Below are 22,653 nucleotides of genomic sequence, written 5' to 3'. Positions count from 1 at the left end.
TCAGAGGAACCAACATTTCATCTTAATAGCCATAGTAGCTAAGTAGAATTCATATTTCAAAAGGCATTAAATAAAAATCTATTTGAAAATGATGAAGGCATGTTTCCCTCACTAAATTAACACAAAGAGAGAGTAAAATGTAATAATTTTCATTGATTTGCATATTTATGCTTATAATTAACATACAATCATATATGAAGCTTAATAAAAATTGTATTTACCTTCATATATTTTAACTAAAACATATTTCTTTGTGAATGAACAAGGTGTGCAAAACTACTATATAGTACTAAATTATTACTGTGGAACCTAGTCAAGTTAATTATTATAATATAATTCTGAATTATTATTATTTTCAGGATAAGATTTGTTAAAGATATATTAATATATTTCTATCCTATTTACTTCACCCTAAACTGGGAGGTTTTATTTTGACACTGCAACTACAGTCGTTTTTATTTCACCTTCAACAGGAGCTTTTATTATGAAATGGAAACTGCACTGTTTGTTTGACAGTTATGAGTTTTGCATCTTGTGAACCACTGTCAAACTCTCCTTAACTGTTTCACATGTTTAGATTGTATATTAACTTTATAGCAGTTACTAAAGTTTGGAATTACATGAATGCTTGAACCAGCATTATTTCACAATGCAGGTGAACTGTGCAACAAACACGAGACCCCACTGCCCCCGCGCATGCACACAGATCAGCGCATTACCGGTTCATTCTGAAGCACACACAGACCATGTTTATCTGTCTTTAATCGCAGCCTTTGGAAGTTAAATAATCACAAATTATAATTATTGATTAATTATACAGCCCTGATGGACTGTGAGATTAGTTTACTGATGCAATCTATGAAACTTAATGGCCAAATAAAAGGCTCATTAAAATCATAGTGATATACATGATATTGTTGAATTTTATATCGCGATGATATCGTGGGTAGTCAGTCGATGTGTCACCCAGCACTAGTTAGTTGTATTGCCAATTTTTGTTGTCATTGTTTTTAAACAAATTCGACATACCATCGTTAATGGACTCTCCTCTCTCATTCGGCTTAAAGCCAAAAGTTTTCCCACACCGGAGCTCTGGAATGTGGCTTTGAAACCAAGACAACTTGGACTTATTCTTACAAACTTTCTGGCTGGAATTATGCAGTCAGGATAAACACCTATTAGCCTTGAGTAACATGTAATCTTCACCTGTTGATGTCTGCTGTCTCTGTGTGTTGTGTGTGTGTGTGTGTGTGTGTGGCTGCCTAAAACAGAGAGAGCGGATGAGAGCACAGACGCAGTGCGACTAGCTAAAATGATGGTGACATTCATTCTTATGTAAAACAAAATATTGGCAATATTGAGGTCAGCAAAAATGATCACGTACGATAAGTTGATAGCATAATTATCATGACAGGCCTAGTCACAAAAACAAGGACCTGTTTCATTATTTTCCCTCAAATATATAATATCACCAACACTCTATGCCCAGAATCACAAAACATTGGGTGGTTCAGGGAGAGAGAATGAGACAGCGGGCAATAATTTGCTGGCAGATGGCTTTTCATTATCCGTTGTGCAGGATGGAGGTGAGCCGGCAACATTGGGGATAAAACATGTCATGAATATGAATCCAGCAGCATAGAGCCTCTCATGCCATCTGTCATAAGTGTTTGTTTTCAGATCACTCTGTCACTGTGTGTTTTATCTAAAATAGATTAATTAAGCGGTTTATGAGAGTGGCTTAGCACAGAACAAGAGAAGAGGCTGTTCGTAGTCAATATTAGCAATCGGAGCTTGAAGCGCCCATGGTGGTGAAGTCATATAGCTGACCGGCTTGTATATCCAAGTACATCCATTCAGCAGGATCCATTAGTGTGAACTGAAGAGTAAGCACTCTAATGGGGAGTTCTACTACACGATTTCCAGGAAAGTAAGGAAATGAACAGAGTTGCCAGTTCTATGTAAGAAAGCTAGTCCAAAAACCAATCAAAACTAGACCAAAACCAGTCCAATGATAAAATAATATAGAAATAATAAAATGCGCTTTGCAGATTTCCCACGTAAACCACATCAGCTGTGATTGGTCCGCTTTGTAACCAGAGACTGTCTCCCAGGATGATTGAAAATATATCTGTGGTAGCATTGAATTTCCTCCAAGATTATTTGAAGATCTAAGCATTGTTTCCCATTGTATTTGGGCTTGTTTTAATCGAGAGCATCTGCTGTTTTAATATTCTGTTTATGTTTCATGAAGTCACAGGCTATATGCTTGTTGATATAGCTTTGTTGAGAAATTTCTGAATGGACGGACAAGGCTATTCCAGATCCCTACGCAGGCAGAGATGAGAGCCACAGGGTTAACTTTCAGCTCAGTGTAAACACAGACTCATGTATAAAGGGACCACTTACACTTTGAACATTGTACAGACACTGTGTGAGAGAGAAAGCTCAAGCAAACGACACACATCAGATGGGACTCACCTGATAGGGCTGATAAGCCCCTTCATTTGTCAGGAAGTCCAGCTGTCTATCAGAGAAGAACTCAATGGCGGTGGTGGATCCAAGCACTGTCTTCCCCACCAGAGGCTTGAATGTCTGTAAGAGAAGAAACACTCATGTTAGCCAATGATACAGCATTATTAAAAGGCAGGCATACAAAATAAACCAGAAAGCCATGCTTGACAGCTTAAAGGAACACAAATAACTTTGATGGGTCCTTTTTCCTCTCCATCCAACCCAAAAAAATCACATAGTCAAATACAAACATGGCAAATGTGACTGACTATGCCACCACACAGAATTGCAAAAATTCTGACTACTTTCAAACAGGTTTTCCAAAACAGCATGTGCAACAGATCATGATGTTGTCATGTGCCTGTGTTTCTAGCTAAACTTACTAAAGATACAAATGATTCTAGCTAAATGCTATGTGTGCAATTATGTGCTCTGAGGGCAAGTTCTCATAGTGCAGTAAACATTTGTACCTTCACCTTATGTCTGAGGGCTTTCCTGAGATTTTAATTGAATCAGGAGGCTAAACTGGCACTCTACAAGGTTATACAAGAGCTCAACTGAGTGGACAGTAATTGGATTCTTTACAAGTCCAGCCCTAGAGTAGAATACAAAGCTGTGGTTCAAATTGTGTTTGTGTGTGTAAGAAAATGGCATGCCATCTGGTCGCTCTGAGGACAGGCTTTTTACTACACACAGATACTATAGTCATGGGACTAGCTGCACATGACCACCATCAAAACGAATTCTTCATGTCTGCTGGGGAGAGAACACAACTACAGCTGTGCTGTCTGACTCTAAACTACATGACATGGGCTTAAGAATTTAGTCAGAGTTTACGTTTCTTGTTAACTAAATGACATTGCCATAATCCCTAAAAGTAAATCCAGAAGCTATCCATACAATTTCATTCCATTCGATGAAAAAAAATTGGGACGGACACTCCAAAGCTCCAAAACTGACAAAAAAGCACCATCAAAGTATGACAAATTGTGACGTGCACTATATCACAAGCCTTCTGAAGCCATATGATATCTTTGTGTGCAAGGAACAGAACAAAATTTATGTTAATCAAAAAACGTCAACCTTTGGCATAGGTCTCAAATCTTCAGCTTGATCTCATGAAAATTGCAGGATGTGGCAGCATTTTTGTAAAATATCACATTCGTTCTACGCATCACGTCAGCTCTGAGGTGACGAGACCACTTTGTGGTGCTAAAAGTGTCCAATTTTCTCCCATACTGATGAGGTTTAGGTTTAGGTTAATATTCTATCGAGTTTTAAATCAACGAATACGACATCCCTACCCTGAACCAGATAGTGTCATAAAAAGCATATGCCAGACAAAAAGATCAAAAGCTGAAGAAACATCATATCCTGGTCCTTCTATGACACTTTTGGCTCACACAAGGGACTCCTTTGCATTGCAAGTGCAACTCTCTATCAGTTGAGCTACTGCGCAATTTGATGTAAATGTAGCAGCTAAAGAAAACGTTAAAATTATTCATATTACAAGTCATGCACTACAGTAAAAATGTTTTGATGCCATTCTTGTGATTTGTGTGGAAGGGAATACAAGTTATTATTGTTATAGCATCTCTAGTGTTTTTTTTTTTTGGCATGATACGTTCAAGCCACCTAAAAAACATTTAGAAAAAATGTATCTATAATAACGTGAATCCACGAGACCATGACTCAAATCTTATTCAAGTAAATTCAAATATAATGCTGGAGGGTGGGTTTGGGCTGGGTAGGATATGGGGAGGAGAAGAGAAACTGGCATCAGAATAAGCAACATTTTGCGCCTTTGTTATATTTTTAATGATGATATAATCAGTCTATTTCTCTTTTGTGAAGATGTTTCCTCTCCAATGTGTAAATAATGATTGTAAGAAAATAAATAAATAATTGATCACACAAAAAATATAATGCGTCAAGATGAGTCGCACTAGGTTTGATGTCAAGTGTCATTGGTTCTTGTGTGTTTTATCAATAATTTCTTTAAGACATATGTATTTATGTACAACTGGATATCAGATTATTGACCATATTGAAATTAAAAACTGAATTTTTGTTGCGTCAGCAAGCCCTGTAGCAGTTCCTTACTCTTTTAGGGTAGAAAAGGAGTAAAAACGGCTGAATAAATGCAGTGTGTGCTAAAGTTTTACCTCCTAAAATCAGACACGAGACACTACATCTTATGCAAGCGTGTGCATGTGATCTTTATCCATGCTGGCTTCATAACCTACTATTTCTATTTCTATCAATAGAGGTCAGATAGACATGCCCATGTCTGGCTTCCTCTAAAACTGCCCTTGAAAGTGTAACTTAACCACACTGACCAGCAGGAAGAGTTTTTAGACCAGAAAACACCAAGTAGCTGAACACAGACTGCTGTGATTCTGTGCTTCTGGTTGTTTCAGATCTGAGCTTAGTCTATCTCTACATCAACTGTCCTTCTGTTCTCATTTTTACATTTCTTTCTTTTGCAGCAGTAGGGGAAAGGGGAAACACTATCTGTGTATTTACATTTCTAAAATAAACCTTTCAGTAATGACACAACCAGGTGGTGAGTCACTACTGATTTTAACTACATTATGAAAAATATATATTTTTTTAATTATTTAAAAGTTAAAGTGCAGGTAGCTGGTATACTTAAACAAGCATTTCATTATAAACCTATTAAACACATTTGCCTAGCTGTGCACTCACTGAGCCCTTTATTAGGAACACCAGTATACCTACTTATTCATGATATTATCAGCCAATCATATGGTAGCAGTGCAATGCATAAAATTATGCAGATAAGGGTCAGGAATTCTGCTAATATTCACATCAACCTTCAGAATGTGGACAAATGTGATCTCAGTGATTTCAAGCATGGCATGATTTTTGGTGCCAGACAGGCTGGTTTGAGTATTTCTGATATTGCTGATCTCCTCAGAGTTTCACACACAACAGTCTCTAGAATTTACTCCGAATGGTGCCAAAACAAACAAACAAACAAAAAAAGCATTCAGTAAGTTGCAGTTCTGCGGATGGAAATGCCTTGTTGATGAGACAGGTCAACAGAAAATGGCCAGATGTTGTTTACAATAATGCCGGGTTTGCTTAAAGAGACAGTACCAGATTTTAGCATGTGTTCAACAAATCAATGTAAATACCTGTAAACTATATATCTATTGTAAACTATGCAATCAAATAATAAACATGTAACAAACTCTAATTTATGCAATATAATATCATATTTATTGATAAAAAACATTGATTTGCTTATATTTTAAAAGCTCAGATGTGACCAAAATGATGAAAATCTAATAAAATAGAATTAATAAACTGGATATTTTCATATTTTACCTAGATAGAAGGTACTCTGTATAATGAACAGCATTAGCTGGGAGATCATGTCTTTCATATATAAGCAAAAGGGACATTATAACTGAAATACACCCAAATTAATCAATATCGCAAATCTTGTGAATCGGAATCTAATTGAATCAGGAAATCTGTATCAATTCCCAACCCTAGAAATTAAGCTCATTTTTCTTGTCCAACAAAGTAAAGTTCATAAGTACAAATACAAATGAGAATGAAATGAGATGTAAACTAATGTCAAATATCAACATTTCACTAAATCACTATTATTAACAATAAGCAACATATGAGGCTCTTCAATTAATGCAATACCTATATCTTACTTTTGGAATGCATAAATGTCTGTAAAGCTCTGGAACGATGTGACCAAGATTAAAAATTATCCCACATTCTCTCTTGAATGTTTGCCGCAATTTCAATAGCAATCCAACTGTCAAATCATGATGCATCGCAAAGTGTTTAATCCTGACATATAAAGCAATGGTGATGCCATTTAAGTATTGTGAATATATTTACCCTGCTGCATGTTGTGTCCAACAACTCTCTTTAGCATTTACTACATTCATAATATAGCACGACCTGAGTGCTTTATTGCTTCAAAGTTTGACATGCTATTGAACCTTTCTTGTTTTAAAGGACATATTTTGGGTGATATGAATGACAACTGTGATATTTAACTCCACTAAAACTATGCTAAAATTAACAGTGCAGAGACATCAAGCAAAGATTATTTAAATCTGTTTTTGTTAATCTGATAAAGTTATTTTCTAGAGGCAACCCCAGCCTGCATTTATCAGATTGCTAGCAGAGCTTCATGTCTGTCATCTGCATCCCCTTCAGCATTTAGGAAGTTGAATCAAGGCTACACTCACACAAGCCATTTCTAGGACAGATAAATATAGCAACAGCTGATCCAAAGACTCTTAAAGGAAAACAACACTTTGTTCTAATAAAAACATGTACACAGACTGCTGGAAAATGCACACTTGATGCAGCTGGGAGCAGAAATGCACAGACAAAAGAAAGAGGGAAAAGACAAGGTCGACATGTCTGTTGACATTTGTTGTCCTCTGAACAGCTCTGCAGATGCAGCTGATGAGGGTTTTACACTAGGGATTTACACATTAATAGTTTTTTTTTTACAAATATTTACACTTTTCTAATTTATGGGTACTTTAATACTGATAAATGTGTGACCACTAAATTGCAAAAAACTTTGCATAAATATAATGCCACAATTTATTATAGAGTCAATTAAAAATCGGTTCCTCATATTGGTTATCATATACTTCAATATAAAAATAATTGGTGTTGTATCAGTCATGAAACTCATAAGTAAATTTTACACCAACATTCACTGGTGATTTCTGAATATAAGTGAAGAAACATCTGGATGAACTTGTCATGACACAGGTAGTGATTAGTCTGCAGAAAACTAGATCTAGCTTGATCAAAGACACCACAACTGGTGTATTTAGCACTTTACGGCCAGAGCATTTAACCATAAAGAGGAAACGATATGTCACCTCTACAACACTGCCTTACAAACACAAACACACAGACAAAAAGCAACATATAAAAAGGCACTTACTTGAGCAATCGCAACTGGGTCACATCTGTCACTTGCCATTAGGGAGTTAACTTTCATCACAATCATGCTGCCAAATAGACAGAATAATGGTTTGTGTCTCCAGAATACAGAAAACAATACAGACAAGTGGATCCACACTTAGAGAGGTTGTTCTCCTGGCACCAGTGAAACAGGGTGCGCATCTCCTCTCTGTAGGCCATTTCATCATTGTCGGTGATCAAGCCTAGCACTGTCGTGTCATCTGCAAATTTCACAATGATGTTGGAGCTGTGTGTGGCCACGCAGGTGTGTGTACAAGGAGTACAGGAGTTAATGGGTTTGTATTCAGATTCCTAATTCAAATCCCAACCCTAATACATACACACAGAGAAACACACACACATGTGCTTTCTTCCCTTTGAAAATAAAGGGAGGCCAATGAAAGGAGGATCGTTTCAGAGTAAGCACAGGTTGTCCGCGGCAGACAAAGCTTCTCCAAAATTATTGTCCTCAGCCGGGCACTGCACAGCGGGCCGTAATTCAGCAATAAATATTTGATAAGGCTGAGAGCACTGGAATGTGCAGCAGAGCTGTGATAGGGGTTCATGCATAGCAAAGCATCCTGGAGGCTAGGCGGTATCCATCACTCTCTGATTCACTCGTGCAGCCATAGGTGAAACAGGACGATGCTATTTCATGAAGGTCACAGAGGAACACGGTCTCCACTTACGCAAGATCTCGTGGTGAAGCAGTCATTAACTGTGACAGACAGACACTTGGTCTCTTTCTGAACATTTAAATACATCTCTATTTTGTGTCTCTTTTGCACAGATGCACGCATTTAAGCTGTCATATGCAATCTCCTGAATGGAGTGCTGCACATTTCTCATGATCTACAACAACAGTTACAACAGACAGCAAGTATTCTGCAGTAACTCATTAGAATCTGTGAGCCTGACAGGCAGCTTGAAAACAGACTGCTTTAATAACCACACACACTTTTCAAAATAACTTTAAGACCACAAATAGTATCACGTTTCCCTGTTTTGCATGCAAGCAGGCCATGCATGAGATACCAGTTGTGGCTTGCTAGTAACAACAGTCAGACAACTCAGCATAATAACATTTAATGGGCATTATAGAGCACAACAGACAAGTTACAGAGGTAAAATCCAGCTTATTATCTCCATTGACAAATAGATTTTTAACTTACAATTTATAAACCTGTAAAAACAGACCTATCGTGAGCTCTGGGGTTGTCAATCGATGATGTATGCTTCTGTTTAAGAAATAATGTCGTATTACTTAATTGTATTTTATTTTAAAGCATGTGGAATATTGGAAATCCTGGTGAAGAACTACACTACCCATGATCCTGAAGAGAGAGCCACCAATCAGAGAATCACAGCAAAGACACCACCGCAAATGAGCTCTACAGCGACCGCCCACTTCCAAGATGCACTGTAAATGACGTAATCGAATCAGTCTGTAAAATCAGCCAAAAATATGTAAATATCATATTTTGCAATAAAATAAAATATACTATTTTTATACTTACAAGCAACAACTTTAAATCACATTGTATTTATTTAGCTTCATGGGAGTGTTGTTCATTTCCTTATTAAAGACGATAAGTACACAGTCAGGTACCTTAACTTTTTGTCTAATTTCAAAAACGTTTTTCCTTAAAATCAAAGTTTGTTATCATGTGAGCCACCTTGGAGCTGGTTGGTATGATTCATGGCTTAGACCTCTTTTATGGAGCATTTTATGAAATCCCTAAATGAGCTGGCACTGTAGCTCTCTACCGGTTGATCACAATTTTGAACTGTGGGTACTGTAATATTTTACTCAGAATTCGACAATTAAACTTTTTTATTATTATTATTAAAATTTTTCAAAACAATGTAAAACGTGTCATTGTTAAAAATAAATGTCTCTATAGAAGAAAAAAAATTGATCAGATTCGACCATTGCACACTATGATTGTACGGTCTCAGTAACATCCCGTCTACACTAAGGGAAGCAGCATGATGTGATGCATCAAACTAAACGCATCTGCTCCAATAAGAAACATGCCAAGTGAACACCTTCATTCACCAAGTTTTGTTGCGTTGTGTTGCTCACTTGCAGCGTAGAAACAATTTATCGTTGTAATATCAGTGTTGCTCCTGCAGACGACAGCCCTGTGGACGGGCAAGATGCCCTGTGAAATTGTTCTGTGGAAGGGACAGGACTAATTCGGTCCGAATGCAATGATAGGATGTCCTACCTGTCTGTGACAATCTGAAACATTGCAGACGCGCAGACAATCACACGTCATCAGCACGGGTTCATTGATGCTGTGCAGAGCGATCGTGAGAATTATGTTTTTTTTTTCTGACACAGTTACTATCGATTCCACCAACACATCTCTCCTACTTGTGCTTAGACTCTGCTCTTTGTGTGTGCGTTCATGTGTGACAGAGGAGGTGAGGCTTTGGAGATACCTTTGAAGCGAGGGCGGGCTCTATGCTTTCAAAGCTAGCTTGCTAACTGCTAGCCTCTCTGGATTACACACCCTGGCTATAAAATGTCAGAGAGACAGAGTCGATGTTCAAATACTGCTTACTGCATATTGTGCAAGATGTACTATATACTGCCTACAATTTGTTTTTTTTTACAGTATTTGCAACCGTATGCGGCATGTAACGATAAATGCTTCAAACCTTAAAACACTCAATTATCCTCAAATGACCTTACTAATGTACGTTGCATGTTTAAATCAGCAAGTAATAAGGCTATCATTTTATTCTGTACTTTTAAACCAGTTTTGGGTAAGAATGTTTTAAATTTTGGCAGTCCAAGTGTACAAAAAATTTGCTTAGATAGAACTGCCAAACCTAGGTCATTGAAATGGCAAAAGTAGAAGATCATTGAGCTATTCAATGCATACACGGTATACAGTATCTCACCTCACACTCTTAGTACACCCCTCACATTTTTGTAAATATTTGATTATATCTTTTCATGTGACAACACTTAAAAAATGACACTTTGCTGCAATGGAAAGTAGGGAGTGTACAGCTTATATAACAGTGTAAATTAGCTGTCCCTTCAAAATAACTCAACACACAGGCATTGATGACTAAACCGCTGGCAACAAAAGTGAGTACACCCCTAAGTGAAAATGTCCAAATTGGGCCCAAAGTGTCAATATTTTGTGTGGCCACCATTATTTTCCAGCACTGCTTTAACCCTCTTGGGCATGGAGTTCACCAGAGATTCACAGGTTGCCACTGGAGTCCTCTTCCACTCCTCCATGACGACATCATGGAGCTGGTGGATGTTAGAGACCTTGTGCTCCTCCACCTTCCGTTTGAGGATGCCCCACAGATGCTCAATAGGGTTTAGGTCTGGAGACATGCTTGGCCAGTCCATCACCTTCACCCTCAGCTTCTTTAGCAAGGCAGTGGTCATCTTGGAGGTGTGTTTGGGGTTGTTATCATGCTGAAATCTGAACCAAATAAGTTTATCTTGGTCTCATCAGACCACAGGACATGTTCCAGTAATCCATGTCCTTAGTCTGCTTGTCTTCAGCAATCTGTTTGCGGGCTTTCTTGTGCATCATCTTTAGAAGAGGCTTCCTTCTGGGACGACAGCCATGCAGACCAATTTGATGCAGTGTTCGGCGTATGGTCTGAGCACTGACAGGCTGACCCCCCACCCCTTTAACCTCTGCAGCAATGATGGCAGCACTCATACGTCTATTTCCCAAAGACAACCTCTGGATATGTGCACTCGACTTCTTTGGTCGACCATAGCGAGGCCTGTTCTGAGTGGAACCTGTCCTGTTAAACTGCTGTATGGTCTTGGCCACCATGCTGCAGCTCAGTGTCAGGGTCTTGGCAATCTTCTTATAGCCTATGTAGAGCAACAATTCTTTTTTCAGATCCTCAGAGAGTTCTTTGCCATGAGGTGCCATGTTGAACTTCCAGTGACCAGTATGAGGGAGTGTGAGAGTGATGACACCAAATCTAACACACCTGCTCCCCATTCACACCTCAGACCTTGTAACACTAACGAGTCACATGACACCGGGGAGGGAAAATGGCTAATTGGGCCCAATTTGGACATTTTCACTTAGGGCAGTACTCACTTTTGTTGCCAGCGGTTTAGACATTAATGGCTGTGTGTGTGGACTTATTTTGAGGGGACAGCAAATTTACACTGTTATACAAGCTGTACACTCAATCATTTACATTGTGTGTCACATGAAAAGATATAATCGAATATTTACAAAATGTGAGAGGTGTACTCACTTTTGTGAGATACTGTAGATACTGCACAGTACACTGCAACAGTACAACCAAGAGCAAGTCGTATTCCAATAAATATTGCAGTGTGTATGATTCACAACCTCACTGCAGAACTTAATCCTTGTAAAACCTTGAAATGGAGTACAAGGTTCGAACACAGAGCCAAAAACAACTCTAACTACAGCTTCAGTTCAATGGACACTTCCTGTTCACTTTGTTTCTAAGTGGAGGCACAAAGCTGGCAGTGTGTGTGTGTGTGTCCTGCTCCAGAAAAAATTCACATTCCTTCTGTTGGCCTGAGAAAAGCCAGAGCCATGAGAACTCACCACACTGCAAAGACAAACACCTGGCAACATGAGGAATGGTACTTTCCCACTATTCCCTGACACATCCCACCACACAAACACAAAACATAAAACCCAACCTACTCAATGAACTCCTCATTACATCCAATAACAGCACAAACACACTTTTATCTTCTGTATACAATAATACTGAATGAGCGGTATTAAAAGGATGTAACACCCAAAAATGGCAATTCTGTCATAAATTCTTCACTGAATGACGAAGATTTGCAGAATATTCATTCAGATCATTTTCATACGATGACAAGTAGGGCTGGGTGATATTTTTAATTAAAAAAATGTAATCTCGATTTTTATCAAATTTATGGATGATTCAAAATTATGCACCACAGGGGGAAGTTGTCAACAGAGTGTAAAATGTCAAATAAATTAAAATCTAATAAACCCAGATAATCAGAAATAATAGAATAAGAAAACTGCTAAATAATTCTTAGTTAGTGTAGGTATTCATTTTATCTAAACCAAGTCTATCTAGAAAGTTATCTAGAAATCAATATCTAGAAATTATCAAGTTTATCTAGAAAGTACTCATTGTTGATCAAACAACAATTTATGTGTATATTCATAAACCCCTGCAGATAGAGACGCTCCCTCCAGAGGTTCAAGCTGAGCAGCGAAGCAACATAAATAATTTATCATAACAATTCAACTAGCAAAGTTTGTCAAACTAATCGCTTGCCAAATGTTTGCAATAGATGCAGTACACTTGAAACACGTCACAGAACAAAGCAATAATTAGCGATCTAGCAGAATCATCATGGCAAAAGAAACAGCGGACGTTTGATTCTCCCATATATAGCGTCTCCATGATTTGCAATGAAGCGCCCTTAACAGTCACGTAACTAAGGCTTTTTTATGGGTAAAAAGAAAAGAAATGAGACCGTTCATCAACAAGCACACACAGATGCCGAGGCCAGTTATGGTCTTAAGCCGATGTATACATGTATGATGGACGAACGGAGCTACAATCACACTGTGTACAATTGTACTTGTAATATTACCGCTGTCTTTTATATCAGTCTCCATGTTGTTAACCTGTTATGTTCATTTGGAGCACACCACACGTACAGCTGATTAGATCGGGAGCGGCATTAAGACAAGTGCTATGAATTACTTTTCTCTTCCTTATTCAGCCTTTGGTGGATTTACAATGTATCTTACTAAAGCATTTGCAATATTTTTAGCTCTATTTCTCAAAATATCTCCAGTTCTTGAGCAGGAGTTACCATTTCATTTGTGTGTGTTATAATAAATGCCAATCCAGCACTGGAGTTTGTTATTTCTTTATTGTTTTGATGAATGCTTGTTGCAGCTGTTATCAATATCGTTGAGTGACAGCGGGCATCGCCATGCGCAAAGCAAAATGCAAATAGATGTGTTCGCGCTCATGATATACATCCACTGATGTACAGATGCAATCTTTGTTTATTAAATTTAAAATGTTATATTAGGCCGTATTCAAACTAGAGATGCACCGATTGCAATTTTCTTGGCCGATTTCGATTTCCGATTTTTTGCAAGTGTGGCCTGCCGATACCGATTTTTTCCGATTCCAATTTTCTTTCTAAGAACTATTACTGACCACATATACAAACAAAATCTACCTTTCTTCAATGCAAAATTTTATTTTCATAATAAAATAAATGATTAAACATTACAATTTCCCCCCAAACTGCACTAAGTTACAGGATCTTCTCTCACTTAAACAACTCTCAACATAAAGTGCTCTGTGACTGGAAAGAGGTAGAAATAACAATTAACTGCAAATGAGTTGCTTTATATAACAGATGTCATTTTCCACTATTTTTATAAATGGACCTTTTTCTGTTTATTACTCGTCTAACAAAACAATTCCAAAGACCTGAAAAACTGAAGTGTCCAATACGCTCAACTTACGTTAGATGTACAAATATCAGTTGTAAAACTGATCACTGCTTCGGGAACGGCACGCATACCTGTCAACACCTGTCCCGGGAGTCTCCCGTTTTGTTATTTCTCCCAAAAAAACTCCCGTAATTTGTATGGCCCAAACCACATTATATGAATAATCATATCAATATATTATTCCAAGGTGGTCCAGTTGCCAGATCTTGAATGAAACGCATCCTACTCACACAATCGACACATCATACATATTACAAATCATTTTTGACCACAATCTGGCAACCTACAACCCATTTGCGCTATTGATATCTGCACAGGCAGTAGACGCGGGATGTTAAATCAAGCATCACTGGTAGAGGGGAGGAGAAGACTCAGGTGGTGCTTCGGCAAAAAAAACTAAATATACATGTACATTTAACAACAGCTGGATGGAAGAATTTAATTTCATATCCCGAAGCCATATCGACAATGCCCACGCCTTTTGCAATGTGTGTCGCACTGATTTTAATATCGGACACGGTGGGAAAAATTACGTTAAATCACAACGGCACAATTTGTATGTATTTAGCCTGCCTCTGCCATCATCCAGCACCCCACTTCCCCTCTCCCGGTTTTGTGTACCCAAATGTTGACAGATAACAGGCTGCGCGTGTGACATGACACGAGATTAAACAACTCGGGCAACGCGACGTTGGAAAGTACCTCATACTCTGTATCGAGGAAATGTTTCAGATTTCTGATCCCTCTGTCCTCAACTATGGAGAACAGCTGGTCATCCAGGGTCATGAATTCCATAATTTTCCTCGTAATCTGCTAATTCCGGTCCCTGGCCGGTCGATCGTTGCATCTCTAATTCAAACCCATAACTCCTTGTACTAGAGTCGAAAACTTTACCTTGAGACCAATCAGTCCTTCTGGCAAAAATGCAACTTATCCATGTATTTTTCCATTGACTAACAAAACACTATCAAGTACTGACAGTATGATACCCTAAACCATCATAAAAATTATAATTTAAACAACTTTACAGTTTAAATAAATCACAAGTTCAAACAGAATTAATGTTTGTGCTTTTATAAATTTATAAGTTTAACATTTTTGCTTTCAAACCCTTTAAAAATTGTCCCCATTCACATCCATTGTAAGTTCCTAACTGTAACCTCTTTTATTATCATTAATGTATTATTTTTAAAACATTAAGAGGAGAGACCTTTTTTTTTTTTTTTTTGGTAATCAACATTACACCACAAATGCTGTCAATTAAGCATAACTTGTAGTGAACCCGGAATGTGTATATTTTTCTCCTAGTACCCAGATTTTGCATTGCGTGTAAACACCTTTACTGCCATTCTTACTGACTTCTCCAATGTGCGCATGTGTTGTGTGCAAGACAAAACAGAATAACCTTATGATTTCAAGGCTCATTTAAACGTGGTTGTCTTGCATTGTTCGCATTCCGGAATAAGTTGATTTTTGGTCATTATCAGCATATTAGTGTGCATGTAAACACACTCAATGAGAAAACAAAGATGAGAAATGCGAGATCCAATGATGTCATTCACATCCAACCTAGCACAGTGCATCTTAACAGTGAATACAAATTTTTACTTTTTGGTCCGTTGCTCATTGAGCTATTGTAAGGCTTTTGAAGACTTGTAATATAGTGCATACACCATATACCACTTTTATGGTGCCTTTTGTCACTGTTGTCTCCATTCACTTTACTGTATGAACAGTGAACACTGTCATCATTCTGTGAAAAATCATCTTTTGAGTTCCATGGAAGAATGAAAGCATTTGGCTGGACTATTCCTAACACGACTTGCTCTCCTTGTGGTTCTGGAACAAGACTGATTCCCAAGATCAATCTTGCCCTGTATTTCTCTCTCTCTCTTAGACCTGAGAGCCATAATTAGACACAGCCGCACTATGCACAGTGCTGCATTGAAGGAGCTTTTGCTAAATGGGTCATAGTGCAACCCTGCCCTTTCTCCCTCAAACACACACACATACACACCATTTCAGGCAGTACATTTCTCAGTAGATCAACAAGATTAATTGCCCCTCCAGACTTTGCCCCAGAGAGAGTGAGAGAGAACTGTACAACATTAATCATATTTTTTACTGTAATAAATGAACAGGCCTTATAAAAAAACCTGAGATGCCTCTGCCCACTGTCACCCCAGCAATCACTATAAAGCCACTGCTGCACCACCCAGCCAAAAAACAGCCACAACATCCATCCGTCTTGACTAACAGGGGCTTTCCGCACAGCTGCAGTTCTGTCTGACACCCACCTTTGTCAGGGCCCCTCGCATGTCCTCTATGCCACTGATTTAATAAGTGTATATCAGAAAAAATCCCCCTATGCAGTGAGCTCTGATACGGTCTGGTCTACCTGTGATAGTTTACGGCAAGAATCACAAGCATTTTCGAAGAGCGGCGAAAGTTGCTGGTGCTTTAAACTAGTTAAGTTAGTGGCCCGTAGGCAAGGCAGCCATAGCTGTAGACACAATAATATAATTGACTGCACCGCACTAGCAGATGGTTGATAAACATCCTGTTAGACAAAGTCGTGAACTGCTCTATCCGCCCCTGACTCTATCAGCCCCTAAAATAACCGGCTCAAGTTGATTCCATGTCTGTAGGCTGAACAGTTTAAAAGTCAGAACAAACAAGCTTTTTTTATGGATTTATGGATGATATGGATTTACTTACCTTTTTGCTGGTCTGGAGATGCAGCCAAAAGCTGAAAAAGGAGTCCAAGAAGTTAAAGAACCTAGAGAGTCGGGCGCAAATGAGCGAAAAATCAAAACAAACATGCGCAAGTTTCTCTCAAAAGTGCCTTGTGGTTTTTAAAAGAGGTAGCATGCTTTGAAAAGAGATCTTCCCCACTCAGACACTGGCCACATGTCAGACATTTTAAGTGGCTGACAGGAAACAAGAGAACGAGAGAAGCACTCCAATGCCGCAGCGCTACAAAATGAGGCGAGGAGGACAAAAAATTGAGGCAGATCACTCACTCCCTCCCTCCCTCTTGTGCTTGTTTTTCTCTCTCTCTCCGAGCATCGAAATATTAGTGTCATCAGCAGTGCTGGAAAACACATCCAATCGGTCCGCTGTGCGAAGTCTCTTGGCCTGCCTGAATGTGGATCTGGGTCAGGCTGCCTGCTTCCTCCAGAGCCTGGTTACACAAGCATGTAACACTTGAGCAACAACCAGGAAGCTCTTCAGACCCACATACCGAAAGATCAAGCGCACACACAGGCTGGTATTTTTACCCCTCGTCTTGTTTTTAACTTTCGGATGTCTGTTGATGCAGTGGTTGTGTGTGCGGTGAGAAAATCAGTGTGCCACTGTAGAGAGTGAAATGAAAGAATCAGAGAGAGAGAGAGAGAGAGAGAGAGAGAGAGAGAGAGAGAGGAAAGGAGAGTGGCAGGGAGAGCAATGGAGGCAAGTAAACCATGAAAAGGGTGTTGCTATGTGCATTGTAGCTAATCTCACAACATCATAGGTAGCAAAGCCAGCCCACAGTATGACGCACTGATGAGCAGGCCGTTGGTACACACATTTAGGAAATTAAAGGGATAGTTCAACAAAAATCATTTACTTACACTCATGTTTTGCCAAATCTGTCTGACTTCACCTTTTTCCATGGAACACTAACAGAGATGATTTGCAGATTGTCCAGAACGTTTTTTCTCCATATACTGACAGACACTGCTGAGCTTCAAAAAAAATAATAGTCCAGCCATACGACTGCTTAATGTCAAGACCTGACCAAAATTTAAGTAAATCATATTTGCTTAATTTATTTAGTTATTGTAATTATCTAATTACTGTATTATAACTACTTTTATTCATAAGTAATGTAACATATTACATTTTAATTTTGTGTAATCAGATAAAAGTTTCTGGCTTTCAATTAAGTTAATCACTTTTTAGTAAGTTTTTTACTTGGTTTACACATTTAAAAATGGATTATGTGGATTATATTTAAAACATGACTTATGTTCAAATGTACGACTGTTTGCATTTCTGTGACAGCTAAAGAGTCTGCAAAAGGGTGAAATGTGTGGTGCTGAGTGAATGACATGTGTGTGGAATTAACATGGAGGAAATAAAGTCATTTTTGGAATTTGAGCAGGAAAAACAATTCTGTGAAAGCAGGACTGGGTAAAAATATAGATTTTATGCTGCCTCACAATCTTCATTTGAACAACCCCTATATCGATTCTTAAATCCCAAGATCAATCTTTTACTATATGTGCAACTCTCTACAACGAGAGTAAATCACTCAAATGTCACGCTATGTGACAAAAAATTACTGATTAACCATTGGCTGGTAAATGTTCACCTCCGGAGGTGGTTTAAGACACATTTCATTTAAAAGTCGGTCAAGTGTAAATGCATCTGGCTGTTCAAGACACATATTTAAACTTAACTTTAAGCGAAACATCACCATAGGGAAAACATTAGAGCTGTAAGCGATTATTTGCATAAGGCTCACATCACGCAGTAAATAAAATCATATTAAGAAGCGGATGAACGTTCTAGAAGAGACAGGACTTTTTTCTTACATTTACATTTATGCATTTGCCAGACACTTTTATCCAAAGTGACTTACAGTGCACTTATTACAGGGACAATCCCCCCGGAGCAACCTGGAGTTAAGCACCTTGCTCAAGGATCGAACCTGTGACCTTCTGATTAACAGTTATGTGCTTTAGCCCACTACACCACCACCACTCCGTTGTACGGATTTATTTGATACAGATCTCTGAAGAAACTGAAACTAAATGCTGACTATGAGTGCAGCATGACGCACCTTACCTACGAGAACCCCCGCAGGCAAAAATACACAGCATGTGCACACAGGGCCAAGTCACATGGTCACATTTATATCTGTTAGACAGAGACACATTGATGTGGACAAGTGTAAATGGAATATTCTTTTTTTAATCAGACAGCAATCTAAAATTACATGAAGTGACCAAGTGTAAATACCCCCTAAAAATTTGGTTTGACCCATTCTTTGTAATGTGTGTCCAAAGACAAGATCCATGCAATCCATTTGTCATTTGTCTCTTTCAATATCATTTTTGTTCTTTAGTCAACTGTTGATCAAAAACAACAAAACCTAAACATTTAATCCTAACCACACTGTAGCACAGATGAGGTAAAGAAGCCATTCAAGTCCTTTCTCGTTAATATGCACTCATTTACAGATCAATGTATAATAGCATAAATTAAGCATTAAAACATTTACATGCAACAAAATATAATATGCAATATAATATCATATTTATTGATGGAATACATGGATTTGTAAATGTTTAAAAAGCTTAAATGTGATCAAAACGATGAAAAACAAATAAAATATAATTTGTAAAATAAAATTTTCAAAATATACCTAGTTAGAAGGTACCCTGTATAATTACAAGCATTAGGTGGGAAATAACTCTTTTCATATGCAAGCAAAAAGGATCTGGAAATCTGTATCAATACCCAGACCAGATATTTCAGTCTGTTCATTACACAAAGCTATTGAATGGCTTCAGAAGACTTGTTATACAGCACACATGTCGTAAGGTCTTCATTTATGGTTCCATACAGTGTTTTTTTTTCTTCATTTCTGAAGCTTGACATAGTCCATCCCCACCCACTATTATTGTAAGCAAAATAACATTAATTTTTGGGTGACCAATTCCTTTAAAGCAAGAGAGGCTATTGCCACATTTCCTCCTCACTGTCCCAGGCAAATTTCTCAGCAACTCTGGTTTTAAACGGCCACGCTGGGCTAAAATACAAACCTGCTGAAACACATTAGTCACCAGGAGCGCTTGCGGAGAGGACACAATAGTCCACATAAAGTAAAATGAAGGGACAGGCGTTTGGCTCGCAGGTAGGATGTCCTTGGCTCAGATGCGGCATGTAATACAGTAGGGAATTAAAGGGAAGTGTGTGTGTGTCCACTGGTGTGTTCAGGACACAGACAGAAAGGCCAGACTGTGTGTGTTCACGAGGGTGGACTTCCTTACACTCCACTGGCTGTGCCAACCTTAAGGGCAGGACACCATGTACAGTCTCATGAGGCATGGAGATGAACTTTGAGAAAATAACACAGTTTGTTTCTCCAAGGATTGAGATATATACACAAGGATTAAGATCAAAATAATGAAGACAATGGCTTTTTTTTCCCTACACAATTGTGGAAGTACCTAAACTAAATTGAGTTAATTGTGGAACTATATCAGTTATGATAAAATTCTTAAGTCATCTTTCTACCGAGGACACAGAAAGCAAAAACTTTATTTAAATTAGATGCAAGTATGTGTTATATGCGTCAACAACAATCGAGCCGATTTATATATAAAACAAAAACAATGGACGACTCCATGAAAGATTTAGAAAACAACAGTAAAGCAAGAGATGAGAAGAGACAGCTTTTAAGCTCTCTTACAAATTTGTAGTTAACTTGTTTTGTTACTTCTTCATACGTCTGCACAATTATACTTGTGCTTCCAATAAACACAATGCATTAAGTTTTATAACCCTGATTTCATCCAGCAACAAAAAAAAGCTGTGATATGTAGGATATATAGTATATTATGTACACACAATGAAGTAGCCTTTAGGTAAAGCAAAATTCAGTATATTTATTATTGCATAATATAAACAGTGAAGCCTTTAAAAGGTGTAAATGAGGCAGAGCAAAAAGGCAAGTTAAAAATACGAAATACAACTTGGAACAAGCCAACTTTATATAATCTCGAGGTCATCGAAGCCTATCTTGAAGAGATGGTAGAATATTTTAGTACACTTTCTCATTGTATGACGTTTCAAACTTGCAAGTCATTGTTAATATCTTTATGACACCCTTAAGCACAAATGTGTGCACATAAACAGAAAATGTAAACATCAGCAGTCCTGATAGCATACACAAACATCAGTAATGAAAAGCCAGTGTAGATAACAGACTGACATATGAAGCGGCCTGTGTTGAAAAGCAGGAAGTGGCAGGAAATGAGTATGGATATGGGTTCCCTCTCGCTCAGACAGTGTGATAAAAGCTTGCTGGAGTCCAAAGCATCCCTGCCACAGTGTGTTTCTGGCACCCGAACTGTCCTGCTTTAAAAGAGCCAAAGTGCTCCACCATGATCAAAGACCATTTTCATGAACAGAAACCCAATCCCATATCTCACATCTCACAGTACACACTGCCAGCGCGCAGACAAACACTTCACCACTTTAAAAAATTAGACATGCAGCTGTGATTTCCCAGAAGTCTTTTATTAGTAAAGGCATTACACACAAATGCGGAATTCTGTGAAATGGATTTAAACGTAGTACAACAGTACAACTGTTAAACAGAGATGCGAGGTACATACATATTGGTAATTTAAAGCATTATTAAAAATATTCCTTAAACATGCACTTGAGGAGATGTGAATTACGATTTAGCAGAAATCTTAAAAGTTCTCATTCATACTGGAACAGTATTGTGATAAAAAGTCTTTCTTTTAGGCTGCTTTAGTTAGGTCTGCCGGAACCAGAAACATTGAGCATGATCTCTAACTCTGCAATAAATTAAATGGCATCTACGCTTACATCTTTTTATTTGTTTCTCTGTCTCAACCTCGGAACTCCTATCCTGAGGTCACCAGAACCGGCTAGATCCCGCTCCATTCCTGATTCGTGTTGGACTCCACTGCTACGTGTCGCTGTGTTATGACTAATAGCAACTAGTGCCAGCCAAACATCACTTCAGACTGTGATGACTACGATGGACTTCAGAGGATGAACTAAAGCCAAATCCAACCATAAGACATGGGATACGTCATATACCATTGCCTGAACCTTGGACTTAGGAAAGACCTCACCGAAATTACCTGTCAGGTTAAACTGCAATGCACCTCACTGATCTCTGCCTGCATCACCTCGGTCTATTGATGGACTACACTCTTGAAATGGCTACATAGACTATAAATTAATTACCAACAAAAGCCTTCATAAGCCAACTAACAAGGAAAATGCATCTATGTAAACTTCTGCAGTTAATACAGGATGGACTTCAAAGACATTAGTCATTAATCTTACAGTACAGAATCTTTGTTTAAACACTGACCCTTAACACTTACTTAGTTTAATAATTTTAAATCATGACTTGCAATATACATAAGTAAAATTGGCATTATATTCATGATGTCAGCCAATGGGGAAACTGGTTCCTACAATGAGTCTGGTTTCTCTCAAGGTTATATTTCTCCATTAACCAACATCTTATGGAGTTTTGTGTTCCTTGCCACAGTCGCCTTCGGCTTGCTCACTGGGGTTCTAAATACAACTATTACAACTAATACACCTAAAATCATATTTTATCAAACTACACAATGATGACTCATAGACCTTATAGATATTACAGTTTTATCTTCTGTTAATGCGTGATCTTCTGTAAAGCTGCTTTGAAATTATGTGTGTTCCGAAAGGCGCAATACAAATAAAAATGACTTGACACACTAAAACAAAAGGTGCTAAAAGAACAAAACACAAGTCCAGCTTTTAGAGATTCTGATTATGTTTTTCTCCTATATTCTCTAATGCAACATGGAAGCTTCAGACACTGTGACGTTTCATTTAATCAAGCTTT

General features: G+C 38.2%; 1 protein-coding gene across 4 annotated transcripts in view; it reads right to left on the bottom strand.

Moving 5' to 3' along the window:
* Positions 1 to 22,653, bottom strand: part of LOC127626585 (probable JmjC domain-containing histone demethylation protein 2C) — a 267,636-nt gene that overhangs the window by 73,164 nt on the left and 171,819 nt on the right. For 3 of the 4 annotated variants that reach the window (XM_052102476.1, XM_052102477.1, XM_052102478.1), the window contains exon 3: positions 2,482 to 2,595. In XM_052102476.1, coding sequence (XP_051958436.1) covers positions 2,482 to 2,595 — 114 coding nt within the window. Of the gene's footprint in view, positions 1 to 2,481; positions 2,596 to 16,721; positions 17,413 to 22,653 lie in introns of those variants that run through there. The other variant, XM_052102479.1, reaches the window with a different exon arrangement.

The sequence above is a fragment of the Xyrauchen texanus genome, chromosome 33, assembly GCF_025860055.1.
Source record: "Xyrauchen texanus isolate HMW12.3.18 chromosome 33, RBS_HiC_50CHRs, whole genome shotgun sequence".
NCBI classification, from domain to species: Eukaryota; Metazoa; Chordata; class Actinopteri; order Cypriniformes; family Catostomidae; genus Xyrauchen; species Xyrauchen texanus.
The sequence above is the reverse complement of the archived record's forward strand: the minus strand, read 5'-3'. Positions and strand labels throughout refer to the sequence as shown.